Source organism: Lepisma saccharinum, chromosome 13 (assembly GCF_977018435.1).
Source record: "Lepisma saccharinum chromosome 13, izLepSacc3.1, whole genome shotgun sequence".
Lineage (NCBI taxonomy): Eukaryota > Metazoa > Arthropoda > Insecta > Zygentoma > Lepismatidae > Lepisma > Lepisma saccharinum.
This window is the reverse complement of record NC_139241.1, coordinates 82086923-82102450: the sequence shown is the minus strand read 5'-3', so window position 1 is coordinate 82102450 and position 15528 is coordinate 82086923. Positions and strand designations below refer to the sequence as shown.

General features: G+C 37.7%; 1 protein-coding gene across 1 annotated transcript; it reads left to right on the top strand.

Moving 5' to 3' along the window:
• The first annotated feature begins 9061 nt into the window (after window positions 1–9061).
• Window positions 9062–10342, top strand: LOC145996834 (uncharacterized). The gene has a single exon (XM_083133366.1). It carries the CDS (start codon window positions 9062–9064, stop codon window positions 10340–10342), a length of 1281 nt encoding a protein of 426 aa, XP_082989492.1.
• Window positions 10343–15528: the final 5186 nt, after the last annotated feature.

Genomic DNA, 15528 nt, shown 5'->3' with positions numbered 1-15528 from the left:
TAGCAAGGGTTTAGAACAAGCAGTTACCAGAACACTTAAAGTTTTAACCCGTTTGAATGAGTACAATGTTAAGGTTAATTGGAGCAAGTGTTCATTCTTCAAAAACAAAATTGATTATTTAGGACATACTTTAAGTCAAGAAGGAATACATCCTTCTGAAAAGTAGCTGCATGCATTGATACAATGTCCAAAGCCTTGCAACACCAAACAATTAAAGGCTTTCCTTGGAGGTTTTAATTTTTACAGAAGATGTGTGCCTAATCTGTCAGTTATCTTGTCAGATCTTTACAATTTATTGAAGAAAAATATGCAGTGGCAATGGACAAATGATTGTCAGCGGCAATTCGAGGCAGCTAAACTGGCTTTGCTAAATACCAAGGTCCTTGTTTCATACGAGAATAAAGAAGTTAAATGGATTAGGTTTGTAATTGATTGATTGATTGATTGATTTGGTGTTTAAGTCCACTTTATGCACAGTAAGGCTAATCGGGACTGGGCCTACAGTTTAAAGTGGAATCCGAACAACTTGTGCCTCCACCGAGTATCGAACCTGGGACCCCTTGATTACAAGGCAGCGACACTACCACTGCGCCATTGGGGAGGCCCAGGATTAGGTTCGCAATTATGTCATAAAGTACAAGGGGAATTGCGTACGATTGAATGTATTTCATGTACATTAAATAAGCACGAGGTTAAGTATCCTATGCATGAAAAAGAAGCTTTATGTATCATACTTGCAGTGAGGAAATTCCAAAAATACGTACAAGGTAGATCGTTTGAAATATGGACAGATTCAATGCCAGCTAAGCAATTGTTAGCTATGGAAAAACCAATTCCTATTATGGCATCGCCACGCATTTAAAGGTGGTGTTTATTTTTGGCTTCTTTCACATATAAACTAATATGTACTAAAAAGGTTGAACTTGCAGACATGTTATCAAGGTTGCCACTTCCTGACGTACATAATGATGATCCTAGGCAAGAAGAATTTGTGTACCAGGTTACGCTTACGCCGAATGCAAAGCAGGCAAATTTGACGTATTGTAAACAAGATGAAATTCTTAAGTTAACAAAATCTTATTGCAAGAAAGGATGACCACAAGATGTGAAAGGGTTCAAAGGAGATGGATTGAAGGAACTGTTGGAGTACAAGAGAAGACAAGCAGAATTAAGCATTACGGATGAGGTACTGTATTGGGGTCAGAGACTGGTGTTCCCAAAGGAGTGCAAAATTATATTATTCAGAGAGCCCATGAAGATCATTATGGTATTGTAAAAATGAAAGTAATGCTCAGAGAGAGATACATATTGGTGGCCAGGAATTGATAAGGCTATTGAAGAGTATGTAAATAAATGTAAAGTTTGTGCAGCAGTCAAGCCAAATACATGGCTAAGAACAATAGTGCATGGACTGAATGCAGACATCCTTGGGAAAAGATGCATATGGATTTTTTTGTGTATAGAAGTATTACTTATACTATAATAGTAGATGCCTACAGCAAATGGGTAGATTGTGATAGAGTTTCGTCTACTTCATTTAAAGAAGTAAAGCGTTATCTAATTAAACATTTTGCTATTTTTGAACTACCAAAGTGTATTGTGGTAGATAATAGTCTGCCATTCTCATCTTCAGAATTTAAAACATTCTGTGATTAATGTCCCGTCAAGTTGTACCATTCTCCTGCGTACCATCCTGAAAGCAATGGTCAGGTCGAGAGCTACGTGCAGACAGTGAAACAAAGATAGACTGTGCTGTACAGGAGCAATTGAATAAGAATATGCATGTCAACATCCAAGAATTATTGCAGAAAGTATTGGTGGCTTTGAGAAGCGAATATGAAGCATCAGGTGACAAAACGCCACAGCAAATGATATTTTCCTACATTCTCAGGAATAAATTTGATGCCCAAATGGAAGAAATAATATATCAAAACTGCGAAATGGATAAAGCAGAAGCAGATGAAAAGGTGAACCAAAGAGGCGATTTTGTATGGGTTATGCTACCATTTAAGGACAAGAGGAATGCTATGAGGTATGTCAAGGGAAATATTATAGCACGGAGAGTCAAAGTTGCATGGCTGGTGAATGTTGAAGGTAGAAACCAGGTCATGCATGAAGATCAGTTGAAGTGGATACAAGACAAGAAAGATAGATATCATTTTGGAAGTCAGAAGAAGGAGGAGGATAATCATGAACGAATTCATGGACCAAAAGCAGGTCAAGACCGCGGATCAGTTTTCTGCGATGAATACTTATTCATTACAGGAAAAAATGGAAGTAATGGCAGTGGTTGTCTGGCGCTTGTTGAAGCTTCTATGCCGGATGACAAACCGTCTACATCATATTTGGATGATTTCTGCAGCCCACATCAGCGACAACAGCAGCATCAGTGTAGGAGGTCCTCTCGACAGAGAAAACCGCCTGATAGACTGAAATATAACTAAGTCAAATAAGGAAGAGGGGGAATGTTAAGTGTACATAATATCTGAATCGATATTCAATTGTTTGTAAAGTTGTTTTATGAGATCGTGTGTTCAGCCATCTTAGAAATGTTTATTGTAAGTTTAGCATTAAATGGTTGTTATTTTGCATCCTCGTGTTAATCTTTATATTATCAAGTACCTACGTGTGTGAATCATTTAACCTCTGCGTGTGCATACACGACATTACCCACAACTGGAAAGGAAATATTATATTATATACAGTTTACAGTACCAACATGTCATGGGACACAATGAGTGAGGAATTCTGTAGAAAAGAGACCGCTGTAGAAGGGAGAGTCTTGTGGTGGGATTGTGAAAGAGGTTTATGTTGCTCATTGGCCATGTGGGGACTAGTAGATGAAATTTGTTAATCAAAAATTTGAATTTAATTTGGCCATTCATGATTTTATGCAAAAATTTCATGTCAGCTATTCAAGATGGACATAATATCTTTTTATGGAGGTGCCTCAGAGAAGTTATTCTATGGCGAGCAATGGCGAGGAAAACGTTGAAGACAGAGTCAATCTGGAAGAAATTAGTTTTTGAAGCCATGGTGCAGATAGGGGAGCAGTATTCAAGAATAGGGAAGATAAGGGACTTGAAAAACTATGCTGATGGATGATTGGTTTTGGATTTCAATGAATCTATACAGATGGCAGAGAAGGCGCATTGCTCTTTTAGTAGTGCTCATTAAAGTTTAATTTTTATTCAATTATAACTGCAATATCTTTTTGAGAGGAAACCTTTTTGATGGGATTGTTTTCGAGAGAATAAACTGAATTGAGTGTACTACTTTTTAGGGAAATGGTGTGGGATTCAATGAAGTTTCTACTGATGACACAAGCAGTTCTGCAAGAGGGATTAAAGAATCCTGTTCTGATAAGATTTCTTTGAAGAGTTTACAATCTTCAGCAAACAGAACTACATTTTATATGGAGAGAAGACAGTCTGTCAGTGAGATCATCCATGCATAGAAGGAACAAAAGTAGGCCTAAGATGTTCCCCTGGGGTAACTCCAGACAAAACTGAAAGAATGCTGGAAGAGGTGCCAGGAAGGATAACACATTGCTCTCGTGCACACAGATAGTCTTGAATAAAGAGGATAGAAATTTCCTTGGATGTTGAATCTGGATTGTAATTTATGAATAAGATTATGATCAATATTATCGAAGGCTTTTGAAATGTCCAAATGTGTAACATCAAGAATTGTTTGAGTAACATTAAAAAATAATACTGAAAGATTGGACAAGCAAGAGCTGCCTGGAAGAAAATCATGCTGAGAAGTATATGTGTAAGAGGGGATGTGAACTTTAGCAACCTGTCTTTGATTATTTTCTCACAGACAAAAGAGAGATTGGTCTGCAAGATTTTGTGGAATTTTTGTCTCCATATTTATAGATCGGTATGTGGCACCAGTGTGCAAATTAACAGGTGGGATTCCCCCCCACAAAAAATTTTATCCCCGGCAAAATAAATTTCTTTTTATCCCTGCCATTGATGTTTTTATCCTTCTCACAGAGAATGGGATTGAAAGCACACTGTATACAATTCCTTAACTGCAACAAACACATCATTTGTGTCCATTAATAGTCTAGTCATCAAAGATTTCCCTATCAAAAAGCGTGCAGCCTTGTGGATTAAGGAGGACCACAAGTATTGAATTTGTAAGATCCTATCACATTGTATGGAAAAGTATTCGCAACATAATGTATACCTATGTGCAGTTAGTACGTACCGTGTACTCGTGCGATACAACTTAGTCCCGTTGCGTTGCAGTAATTGTATGGACCTGAAACATGAAGGAATGAAAGGTTAATCTAGTTGTTACGCACCTAAAAATTTATTTACATGCAGAGTTAATTGCACATAATTATTATGCTAGATATGATTTTTGAAAAATAACAATTTTCAAAATCCCATGTATTAGTTATGGATAAAAAAAAATAGAATTTTCGACTTTTCCATCTGCAAATCAAATCTATCATCTGTCCTCCTTCTGTTCCTGTGTTTTTCTGTGCCATCCGAAGTTTGATATTCCCAAAGAACAAGTAAAATGGTACTCCCATAATGCTAAGTTTTCTCCTCCTCCTACAACCATCCAGCGCACGGACCTCTCTTTCCCCAGTTCACTGACCAAAAAGGTCAGTTGGGGAGGAGCAGTTTAGGGTCCTCGCGTCTGGCTGGTCACAAATTGTTCCTCCTGCCCCTTAAGTAGTGAACACACCTAAGCCCCTTAAGTAGTGAACTCACCTAAGTTGTAGAATATAGGCGGGGAACACTGACACTCCTTCATAGCCTCTTGGTATTCGCACTGCACCCTGCAGGCCACTGGGGTGTAGACTGGGCTCACGTCCAATTTAACTTCATCTCGGAAAATGCACTGCCTCTGTCCTATAGACAGCCTTCTAACTTCCGGTGTGCTCACGGTTGCAACTACGCTAAAATATGAGTAGCGCAGTTTAATCCCTTCCAGCACACAAGGCTTTTGCTTATTATGAGGAAATTCGAAAGTTGAGTGTATAAACACCTACAAATAAACAACATCTTTATTTAGTTACTTATCTAAGAATGCGACAGGTGTAAACACATTTACAGTATTCAATATAGAAATAGTACAGTGAGATGCACAAGTGTTGTTCAGCAAATTGTCGATTACCATTCTCATTAATTTTTCTCTTACATCCCGTGTGTTTTTAAACTTATTTGTTTTTATGTATGCTAGTGATTTGTGATTCGATTTGCTTCATTTTACTTCACTTTCTGTGCCACTTTTGGCTCACAAATATCCATGCCCAGGCCAAGATTCGAACCCGGGACACCTGGTGTCGTAGCGTGATTTGCTAACCACTCCACCACAGGGGCCGTATGTACGCTAGTGCAGAGGTTTTCAGAAGCTTGGTTGACGCTTTGTTTTAATTATTTAAAATCTCAATGGGCATAATGAATAGAATGGACAAAAAGTTGTTCCGGCTAGAGAATGACTTGAAACCCAGATTTTCCGCCTCCATTTCAAGGGTGTGTAGTGCTGCCTCCTAGAGTCGTTTTCACGTTCAGAAGATACAACGGCGCTTATGGAGAAACCGCACAGTGTTGCCAATACAGCGCTAGCTCATGTCGCCGGGAAATGATGACCTTCCTTCACAATGAAGGTGTTACATATTTTGTATATATAATGATAATTATATGTAATTATTAATATTAATATTATACTGTGAACGTTACAGTTACCCTTTTTACTATGATCCATTGCGATCACTACACACACGAATGTAATGCACGAATATGATACTTCAGAAATCACTTAAAAAGTAACACCATTAAGCCTTGTTTCCATGATTATGAAAAACTAAATATGCTGACCAAGGCAGTAATTTATATTTGCTAGAAGGTTGAAACGTTACGTTTTAGTTTATGTTTTTAATAAAATAAATTACTGCCTTGGTCAGCATATTTAATTTTTCTTAAAAAAGTAAAAATCACTGAGCGATCACACAAATGAAAACACTTTTTCGAGAGAGGGAAAAAGTCTAAACATACGAGGGGTAGTCATAAAGTTTTAATTATCACCTCGAATAAATCAAGCTGCGAACATGAAACTTCGTGATGGTGTTAGTCCTTCTTTACATATTCACCCTTCAATGCGACGCATTTTTCCCAATGATGGATAACTTGGCGGAGACCTTGGTTGTAGAAGTCTGCATTTTGGCTGTTATGGAAACGTTCCACCTCGAAAATCACCTCGTCGTCATTCTGGAAATGCCTGCCACGCGATGGTTTCTTCATCCGAGGAGAAGGAAGAAGTCACTGGGTGCCATATCAGGTGAATACGAGGGTTGAGGCAAAATTTGATAGCCCAAAGAAGCAGCATGTGTGACTGTGTCATGTGCAGAATGAGCTGGGGCGTTTTCGTGGAGCAAAAAGACCGTTTGGACAGATTCCCGCGACGTTTCTTCTTGACAGCCTCCTGCAACCTTGTCAGGAGATTTCGATAGTATGCTCCTGTGATGGTTTGCCCCTTACGAGCATAATCTGTTAGCACTACACCATGGCAGTCCCAAAAAATACTCATCATCACCTTGCCCGATGATGGTTGGGTCTTCGCCTTTTTCGGCGGTGGTGAATCCACATGTTTCCATTGCTTGCTTTGCTCCTTTGTCTCGGGGTCATAGTGATACACCCAGCACTCGTCCATGGTGATTAGGCAGCTAAAGAAGTCATCTGGATTGGCCTGACACAGTTGCAACATTTCTGCTGCTGCCTCGGTTCGGCGGGCTTTTTGAATGGGTCAAAGCAGTTGCAGGAAACAAATTACCGCACGATACTCCACTTTATCAATGGGCTGCGCCATTTTGTTTTGGCTCCTCTAGAGCCGTGCTACGGTACTGTGGCGCGGAGATTTCAATGTGCACCAGGACTGCAGACATGTACTTGCAAACATACAAAAAATTAATTACATAACTTTATTTTTTTCGAGGTGATAATTAAAACTTTATGACTACCCCTCGTACCAAAGCAGATCTCTCACTCAAGTAAGGGGAACCTGGCACATGGGTTAGATTAAGTTGCAACCCAAACAAACAAATGAGTTATGGCCCACGTGAACTGATAAGACGTGAATGACTCAAGCAAGGCATGTCATATTTCTATCTTGAAGCCCCATATTTTGTCACGTGTTGGAAAGCCTTTCAAAGGTTAATATGGTGTCTATGAATTTATGTGTACGTTGGAAACTGAAAGGTGATCTTCATTTCAGTATTATAGTCGACAGTAATGTAAACAAAAACAACGTGTATTGTTGCTCACAACAGCAGCATTGGAAATAATTGTAAATTATTAAATTTAAGTAATTTCAATTCTATTATAACAAACTGCATAAAGTTCATATTTTTACTGAATGGAAATAAAATGACAACTCGAAAACTTGGTGGTGATTAGCCGGAATGCTGCGGTGAGCCAGCTCAAGATGGCCAGACAACGTCTCCTTACTTCGCGCGCGGTTCGGGTTAAAAAGAAACTCCAAATGCATGGAAGTAATATTTCTGGGAACCTTTGAGTGGTTATAAAAAATAATTTCATTATTTTCTCCACAACTTTGTCGCTGGAAGTTTTTACTTGGAATTACAGAACAAGAAATGGCCAGCGACGACATTTTCTACTGCACGAATATAAAAAATCTCCACATACTTTATTTGAATATTTTTTAATGCAAATATGCTTTAAAGTATTGATAAATTCTGAGTACCACCATCACCTATGACAATTAAAAAACAGTGTCAATTTTTTTAATAATGAATGCTTCAATTTTACGGCATGTTTCAACGTTAGGAATGAAAACAATGTAAAAATTTCGTTTTCACAGAAAATTTTCGTTTTTAATTCATTTAAAATTATGTAAGCAAGTTACCAGTTTTTTGTGTTCACCATCGTATTCTCTACAAAATTTCCTGCAAAACTGCAGGTACCGATTTTACTTAAGCTAAATTTGTAAATCCAGAAATTTCGCAACAGCGCGCTCGTATTTCCCATAAGAAAAGCATTGCCCATAAGAGCCCATTGTGTCTTCTGAACGTGAAAACGACTCTAGAGGAAGAAGAAGCAAGCTACTGTTGCTAGAGAAGGGTCTGCGCAAACAGAACCTGGAGTGGAGAATGTAGTTTCGTTATAATTTAAAGTGTTACATTGTTTTGTGAGTTCCTTAATAAATGAAGTTGATCTTGTTAATATATGTGTTTTCCATAACACAACATTATGGTGCGATCGTTATAAAAGAACCTTTCACTTCAACAAACTGTTGGAACAATCATAAACATGTCGGTTTGACGCAATTTGGCATAACACGGTAAGCATAAACCATCCAAGCCTTAAAAAAAAAAAGTGTGATGTAAAAATATATATATTGTAGAGATATGGAGATTACGAATACGAGAAAACCTTGTCAAGAGAATATTTATGCTTGTTTATTTCCTGAAATTGTCCGACCAGCGAACGATCCCAAGAATGCGCAAACTTTGTAACTTCCGTGAAGCAATGACTGAAAGGAAAATGCGTGGATATATATATATATATATATATATATATATATATATATATATATATATATATATATATATATATATAAAGATTTCTTATAACATGGAAACAAGTTATAAACATGAAACGTACAAGTGCTTTGTCACGTTCATAGATATATTGTGATCCGAAGCAGATCAAGTATAATTATATGAAAACTCACTTTTCATAGTTATTAGGTTCCACGTTTTGGATTTACAATCATAAATATGTACACAAACATGATATTTAATGCTTTCGACGAAGATTCAGAGAACATTGCATTGATGATTATCCCTTTCAGGAAGTGAGTGACTTTCTTGATCAGCATTCTCGTGCATTATCAGCTTCAAATCTCAGTGCTCAGAGAATGAAGCAGTCGACTTACGATAACTCCTAGTTTAAGGGTGTGTATCATGCAGTATCGGATGATACCTGTGAAAAATGTGAACTGCATCATACGCTACACAAGTGTTGTAAAGACTTCAAAAGCCTTTCGGTGATGGACAGAATGAGATTTGTTATGAAAAATGGGTTTGTGTTATAATTGCATTCAAAGTCATCATAGGGCATCGGTATGTGACTCAGGGTCGCGCCACGATTGCAATAAAAAACATCATACGTTGTTACACTATTATAAGCAGAATGACTCTAGTGAAACAACAACTTCCCCCCAAGAAGTTTCTTCTCATGTGGCTGGAGAAGGACACAAGGAACTAAGGCCAGTGTTGTTATCCACTGCAGTTGTGTATGTGCAGGGAAGAGATTGTGTTTATCAACCAGTTCTTGCGCTCCTGGACTGTGCCTTAGAGACTTCCTTTGTGACCTCATGCTGTGTGCAAACATTAGGTTTACCTCCGCATAAGGCAGACATCACTGTGAATGGGATTACAGCAACGGGTGTAGGTGTAGGCAGTGCAGTGGTGAATCTACAATTCCAACCCAGTAGCAGAAGGAAAACATTCATCACAAGGGCAATTGTACTTCCTAAAATAACAGGAAACATTCCCAGGGAGCCTTTATCAGACTTCAGGAAGTGGACACATATTCAAGGACTGAAGTTGGCAGATCCAAAGTTTTATGTGATGGAACCGGTGAACATTTTACTTGGAGCAGATTTGTTTCCTTTTCTTATGCAAAGTGGCAAACGTGTTGGGCCAAAGGGAACACCAACTGCACTACGTACTGTTCTTGTGTGGATTCTGTGCGGCAGTGTGGACTTTCCCAAGATAAGGGCAGTAGCATCATTTCATGCATCTTGTAGTCTTGATAGTGCACTTCGCCAGTTCTGGGAGGTAGAGGAAGTCCCAAGGCAAATGCATCTGACATTAGAGGAGAAACAATGTGGAAAACACATTTCAGTGACTCATGTTCGAGAAAACAATACGTTCAGTGTGAGCCTTCCATTGAAGGAAGACAGCCCTCCCTTAGGATACTCTCGTGAAACAGCGGTGGCGAGATTACAGCAAATGGAACGGAAGTTTGCAAGGTCTCCTGTTTTCCATCAGAAGTACTCAGAATTCATGCATGAATATTTAGACTTGGGACATATGGAGATTGTTCCTGCAAGTGAAGTGAAAAAGGAACCATGTGACAGTTTCTATTTACCACATCATGCTGTGATCAATCCAAGTTCCACCATTACAGCTCTTCGTGTAGTTTTTGATGTCAGTTCAGCGACTTCAACAGGGATTAGTCTCAAAGATAAGCTTCTAGTTGGGCTAAAATTGCAAAGTGATATCTTTCCATTGTTACTCAGGTTCAGGAAGCATCAAATTTTTTTGTGTGCAGACATTTCCAAAATGTATTGACAAATACTGATCCATCCATCACATACAGACTTCCAGCGAATAGTGTGGCGAGACATTCCTAAAGAATTGATAAAGGACTATAGGCTACACACGGTGACGTATGGGACTTCCAGTGCACCTTATCTTGCAACAAATTGTCTTCAAATTATTAATTAATTAATTAGGTCCTGACTTTTGGCCACACCCTGTACATTAAACAATATATAATCCTGTAAACAGGAACAAAGCTGACTTCTATGTTCTAGAGATATAGAGTATTGTTTTGCAAAAATATGGGTCTAGGGCTGGAATAGATGATTATTATTATATGTTGTTATCATAATTCCTACCATTGGCGCTGTAAACTGGACGATCAAATGTGAGAAGCAAGATGAATAAACAAATAAAAGAAAAATCTATTCTCTCAAGGTGTCTGGGGTTCGATCCTCTTTTGAGGTACATTGCATAGTTATTTGGACTCGGAATAATAATATATCCAGAAGCCTGGCAGTTGGGAGGGGCAATCCCCCCCCTCGCCATGACTACACGATTCGCTGTGACTACACGAAGAAAACAACAGTAATCTATGTTGGTAACAAAGCACCTAGAACCTGTAGCAGGGGGGGTATATATTCTAGGCTAGCAACGCTATCTACGAAGTTCGAAGCTGAGATATTACAATCTAGTAAACAAAACCCATTAGTAAATGTGCATACTATTGTTTATTTCAATAAGAAGTGGGTCAAAAAAAGATTATAATATTTATTATTATTGTTTTGTTATTCATGAATTTAAGTTTTATCTCAAAATTTGTTCGAGTAAGAGTGCCTCTTATTTTCATGTGAGATTGCCCACAATTTGAACTCACAATACGCCACTGACCTGTAGTTAATTGATATATATTTTCCGCGTATATCGTTGTCCTTAAGAGCCCATATTTCTGCTGCATATTCTACTTTCTGGTGGCATACAAAATCTCTTCCTGAGAACAGAAATCAACTATAGAGTGGGCAGTTAGTAAGGCACAAAACAAACAATCATTTCTTATTGCATACAAAAAAGCAAATGCAATTTATACTATTTGATAAGATAATAGTCCGCATGGACATTCCACTTAGCAGTATACTTCGCAGTTAAAGTTATTGTAACGTTTCTCACCTCTGTTTCGTTTTCCGAGTAAACCTTATCAGAGTAAAGCAACACTTTGAATTCCGTCTCGTTGTTCCGTAAGGAATTGTTTTGCACAAATTGATTTGCAAATTCATAGCCTTTACTGAAATAGAAGAATAACAAATGTGAATGTATTAATCAATGACACATTTCAATCATATGCAATCATATTAGAATACTTTTCAAGTTTGGTAAAGAAAGGAAATATTGTTTACGAAATTTTCAGTTGACCTGGCCTGATTTTCACTGCCCAAACGTACTTGAATACGTAAATTGTTGACGTCACGCTGAATAAGTTCCGGTTTGTAGCGATGATAGGTTAATGGACACGACACGAGGAAATATAAAGTTTTGCTATCACCACGTACTAAATGAACGTAGATTAATGGATCAATTCAACTTCTTACTCTTAAGGGTACATGAAGCAAAAATATGTATTAAATGCCCTACAGTTTTGGTTAAACTTTAGAACAATCACACACACACACACACACACACACACACACACATACATATATATATATATATATATATATATATATATATATATATCGACAGGCCCGTAGCGAGCGGTAGGTTAAGGGGGCTGAAGCCTAGAGCGCAATTCAAAGGTTTCTTTTTAAAAGAAAACAAAAAATAAAGAGACAAAGACAACAAAGGATACGCAGAGGTACCTATATTCTGGTAACACATTACCGGAATTTTCTGTTTCTCAAAGTAGTAGTAATAGTACATTTTTAAGGATTTTCTTTAGACACTAAGCCATTACTGATTTTTTCTTAAATATACTAAACTTTGTAAAAATCAGAAATGCAAAAATACGAATCTTTCCTATATTATTTTTCTGTTTCCTAAGATGTAGACATCACAAACCATTTCCCAAGAAGGAAATATGAATGTCGGGGGAGGGTGGGGGGGGGGGTAGAGGGGAGCACTAAACCACAATCCTGCCTAGGGCGCCAAAATATCTAGCTACTGGGCAGCAGTGGCGACCCGTGGAATTTTTGGAGTGTAGGAAGTTATGGTAAACAGACCGAGGAAAGTTTTCGAAAATGCGTTCAATTACACAGTGCATGTATCGCCTGTACCTTGGATTAGCCATTGGATTTGTAATGTTAGCTGCAGGCCCTCCCTGCCTGTCATGTGTGGATTAAGAACAGCTTTGCCAATACCAACCGCCTGATAAGGAAAGGGGCTGTTTCAACTCATAAATTACGGTAAATGTGATAAAATTATGCTAGGGTTTATTATTATTATTATACAATATTTATTAATTTACTATTATGATTTTCTGATGACTGTAGTAGTTTTAAGTTCAATTTTATTTTGCTATTTTGGAGTTGTGAACTGCGATATTGATTATTTTTTATAGTTAAGCAACGTTAGCAATTTCGACCATTCAAAAAAAAATAATTTAAAAAAATGGGTTTAGCATAGTGCTTGAAAAAAGTTGAAGAAAATTCCATGACTGGTAATGGCGTCCGTTTATTTTATTTGTGACCTCCAACTCTTTCTACCGATTTCCTTTTATGAAATGCTCCTCCCTTGTTAAACCGGGGAGGATAAAGAAAGGATGAAAACAAGAGGATGTACGAGGGCCTGTAAAAGCTTGTCCCTTGGTCGGTATACTTCATTTTGTTTGAAACAAGTCCGCTAGCAAAGTACAAACAAGATCTGGAGATTTTCTTAAAAATGAATGTTTCCTCAAAATATCTTCATTAGAATTCAATTTCTCTGTTTCCCAAGGGCGCCCGTTTTTGAGATGATGCTGGATTTTGCATTATGCCAAACACAGAGTGCTAGGTTTAGAACCATTATGCTCGAGTTGGAATGACTGTTGAGGAACTCACGGGCCCTTTCTCGCGGACCGTATAACTGGGCAACTCCACGCGTACCCCCGCCCTCCATTGTAATTACTACCCCTCACCCATCTTCCTGTAGGATGAGGAGAAAGGTTCCTCAGCGGCAGGCAAAGACGGTCGTCTTTGGGCAACAGATCTGGAACGAGCGGGTGATAGCTAGCTAGCACATTGTCTCTTGACAGTCGAGTAGCGAACCTTGATTGCGCTCAAAAATTTATAACGCTCGTTAAACTCCTAAAAAGTAGAAAACTGGAAATAAGCATAAATGAAACTGTAGGAAATTTCTCACTTCCTACATGGAGGAATCGCCACTGCGGTGCAGTAATTTCGAAATTTATTTCAGGGAACGTCGGATCAATTCTATTTTCCCCACGAACGCACGGTTACAATTCCAAATTCTTCCATTAGACTATTTTGCTATTGAAAACTTTAAAATATCAAAGTACCTCTTGCTCATGAGAATGGCGGAGTTGTCTGCACTACAAGGTCCGTGTGGATTATATAGTGTGTTCCCACCGTACAAAAAATTGCCGATGTATATCCATATACTTGAAAACTTTCGTACCTGAAATTGTAAAAGAAAAATCTGCAGTGGAACATGTATTTCAACATTTAGTTTTTTAAGTATATCTTTAATTTAGTTTCACAATCTTAAATCTGTGATAACAAACTTGTTATTCTTTAGGTCGATTGTGTAAAACAGTTGATCCTCCTCGAGTAGAAAGTAAAATTGACCTGCAGTCACATTGAACTCTGATTTTGTGTTGCGTACAAGCTGAACTGAGATTAAGTCCCGGCGATCTGAGGTCAAAGTTAACCCACGAATTTTCTTCGATCAGCAAACTTTGAACGTAGTTCAACCGTTGTAACATGGCTGTACTAACAAATATTTGCTTTAAAAATGTGTTGTAAGTGAACGTATGCGGCAAAAAGACAGTTTGCATCGTTTGTTACATTAAAAAAAATAATAATAACATGTATTAAATATTGGAAACGTTTCTCAATGTCTATTGTGGTTATTAATGGTTTATACCAGAAATCTAGTACTTTTTTTATAGTTTTTAATTTAACAGTGTAATTTTTATTTACATTGAATGAAAGATACGTACCCCGTCCTGTCTCGTGTTCCCCTATATGCTAGGGCGAGCAAATTCAACAAATTTACTAGTTTGAACACATATGAACAACACACTCCTGCTATTACTTTTCCGTTCCTCATTTCAAGATCACTGTTTCGCTTGATCTCTTAACTTCCTGGAAATAAAATTCTGACACAATTTCCATCATCTTATTGTGCGAAGTTTTAATAAGAGCCTGAACATTTTGTTTTGCATTCACATACTTCTAGAGGAAAGGAAAGAAAGTTTTCATGTGTACCAACCTTTTCTTGAATTGCACTGAGATTTAGTGTATTCACTGTTGCATCTTCTTCATATTTTATGAAATTTTTAACCGAAGATGAACTCAGATGAACCACTTCTGACACAAATGTCTCATAGTATGTCGTGTTCTTCATGTATAACTCGCCAAACACCCTAGAAGGAGAATAGCACCTATAAATGCGAATGAATTAAATATGCTATCTCATTTAACGCTTGACGTCCAGGCTGTTTTCCTGGTATACACAGAACAAAAATATGTGTCAATTGACATAATTTTGACTCCAAAAAAAATAAAAAATTAAGTGCATGAACTGCACCATAATACATACATAAATGCATGAAAGGATACTTTTATTAGCCACTGTTAATGAACAATTTGTTCCAGAAATTTGAATTTCGGCCGCTACACGGAACAATGATGGCTGAAAACGGTACAACAATTACGCACTTGTTGTTGATATTTTCGAAGGGAAAAAATGTTTTCCAAATGAAAGTAAGACGCCTCTCCAAACGTAACTAATAGGATAAAAAAGAAATAAAACCTTCGGAAACTACAAAACAAGGAGAATCACATGAAAACCTTAATATGTTTTTTTATGTAGTAACTATCTGTATGTAGGGTTGCACAAGTTTGTTGCAGACCTATTGCTAATGTATTTTCAACTTTGAGTTAGTGTCTGTATACCTTAAGAAGAATGAATCTTCGGAGTCTACGTGCAGTCACTTATGAGCCACTGCGAAGGCTTTTCCACCCATCTGCCTGCGAACTGAGGCAATTGTCCAACTTTCTTCT